This window comes from Mandrillus leucophaeus, unplaced genomic scaffold (assembly GCF_000951045.1).
Source record: "Mandrillus leucophaeus isolate KB7577 unplaced genomic scaffold, Mleu.le_1.0 Scaffold78, whole genome shotgun sequence".
Classification (NCBI taxonomy): domain Eukaryota; kingdom Metazoa; phylum Chordata; class Mammalia; order Primates; family Cercopithecidae; genus Mandrillus; species Mandrillus leucophaeus.
Genome location: NW_012108474.1, coordinates 879,057 through 881,061, shown reverse-complemented (window position 1 = coordinate 881,061; position 2,005 = coordinate 879,057). Strand labels below are relative to the sequence as shown.

The window sequence follows — 2,005 nt, the reverse complement described above, 5'->3', positions numbered from 1 at the left end:
GGGGGAGGGGATGCGGGGGACGGGGCCCCTCGAGCCTCACCCTTGAGGGCTGTGAACACCCCGGACCCACCTGGCAATGTCAGGTGCATTGGTCAGGACTCCATCCAGGGGCGCAGCCTCCTGGGGGCACAGGGCCTGCTGAACATGGCTCAGACCAGCTCCCTGGAGCAGGAGTTCCCGGGTCCCGCTACCCCTGGGCCCAGGTACTCCCCGAGTTCAGCTACTTCCCAGGCCCGGATGTGTCTCAGACCCATGGGCTTGGCTACTTCTCATCCAGCTACTTCCCAGACCCAGCTGCAGTTTCGGCTGCTACTCCCCGGACCTGGCTGCTCCCAGGCCAGTCGTATGCAGGTCCAGGTACCCCTTTGCAAGCAGGGACCTTGGAAACTGGCAGGCACCGTGGGTACGTGACACAGAAAACATGGCATGGCACCCCCACCCGGGACCTGAAGACCCTCCCCGGTTTCCGCAGAGGGGACCTTACCTGCCTTGTCTCTCCAGCCAGGGCCCTCGAGGGCTGCACCCATCCTAAAGGGGCAGCGGGGACGGTTTGGGGGGGCCCGGGCCTCTGGGGTGTGCCCTGACCCAGGGGAGGAAGGAGGCAGAGCCCGACCACCCCCAGAGCCAGCCCTGTGCACGCCCCAAAGTGGCAGAAGCCAGTGGCTCAGGCCCGTGTACCCCGTGACATCACAGTCCCCCAGGCACAGGGGTCTGCACTCCACGGGGAGCCTGGCCTTCCACATCCTCCCCTGGGACCCGGCTGCTTGGCTGGTCAGACACCCATTCCACACACATCCCCACTGTGTCCTGAGCCCCATCCCTCTGTGGCTGGGTCTCCAGCTCCAGTCACCTCTGGGGGCAGAGACTGCTGCTGGGACGTGACCACCACAGGCAGTCCAGGGAGAAGGTAGGGACAGGCAAAGCCTTGCTGAGAGCCCAGCCCCCAAGGCCCCTGGGCCGTCCCCGCCTCGCCAGCAGCCCCACCTAGTACCCACCGAGGCTGAAGAGCAGGAACAGGAGGCTGCCAAGGGCGGAGGTCCCACAGGACCCCAACAGGGGTCGAGCCGTTGGCAAGGCCATGGTCTGTCTCTGTAGAGGGCAGCGACTCAGGATGGGATCCCCTGTCCCCCACTCCCACCCCACGCCTCTGTCCCGGGCCAGCCTGGGGCCCCATGGGCCCCTCCTGGGCTCCCAGGGCAAACTTCTGTGGCACCTGCAGCTTGCATCCGTGCCCTGGCCTTGTCCTCCAGCCACCGAGCCCTCTGTCCCCCCGACTGACTCCTCGTGTCCAGGGCAGGGGCTGGGTCTGAGATCCCGGTCCCCAGCCCAGACAGCCCAGGCATCAGTTGGCGCTCACCCCTCTCCCGGAAGGGCAGGGCAGTGTAAGCAGAGCTTAGATCAAGCAGCTGGGGCCGCCGCCCGCTCGGGCTGGCCTGAGTCTTCCCACTCTCGCACAGGAGGATGAGCAGGTCCGGATGGGGTTGTATCCAGCGGCCCCCTCGCCTGGATGTGGCTCCCTGCCCTGCCCTCAGCTGCAGGTGCCTGGGCTTTGTGAACACCCCAGGCCCTGCCAGGTAGACAACACCCTTGGGGCAGGAGGGGCGCTGCGGGCACAAGGCCACCGCCTCTTCCTACCCACCAGCGTCTTGGGGCCACACGGCCTCTCTGAGCCCACTTTCAGGTGCAGCCCAGGTGGGCAGGGCTGGGCCAGTGAGCAGCCTGGGGATCCCCTTGTACTCGCTAGGGTGGGGCCCGGAGGCCTGTGGGCCAGTGTGGGGTGGGGAAGTGGGTGGGGAGACCTTCCCTGAACAACAATTGTCCTCCTGGGGTAGGGGTGGGGCCCGCAGGAGAGGGAACCAGCTTCTACACTCACCCCTTTCAGGGAGGCCACCATGGCTGGGTAAAATAGAGCTGCCTCCTGAAAACCTTGGCCCAGCCCTGGTGGGTCCACCCACAGCTCAGAAATGGGGTAACACACTCATGTTCAGCTGCCCCTGTCCACAGG

General features: G+C 66.2%; 1 protein-coding gene across 2 annotated transcripts in view; it reads right to left on the bottom strand.

The window, feature by feature from the left end:
* MSLN (mesothelin) overlaps nt 1-1,080 on the bottom strand; it is an 11,373-nt gene extending 10,293 nt beyond the window's left edge. For both annotated transcript variants that reach the window (XM_011966908.1, XM_011966909.1), the window contains exons 1-3: nt 996-1,080; nt 485-528; nt 71-120 (exon numbers count right to left, since the gene is read on the bottom strand). In XM_011966908.1, the coding sequence (XP_011822298.1) occupies nt 71-120; nt 485-528; nt 996-1,080 (179 nt within the window). The remainder of the gene's footprint in view (nt 1-70; nt 121-484; nt 529-995) is intronic.
* Between the last annotated feature and the right edge of the window lie 925 nt (nt 1,081-2,005).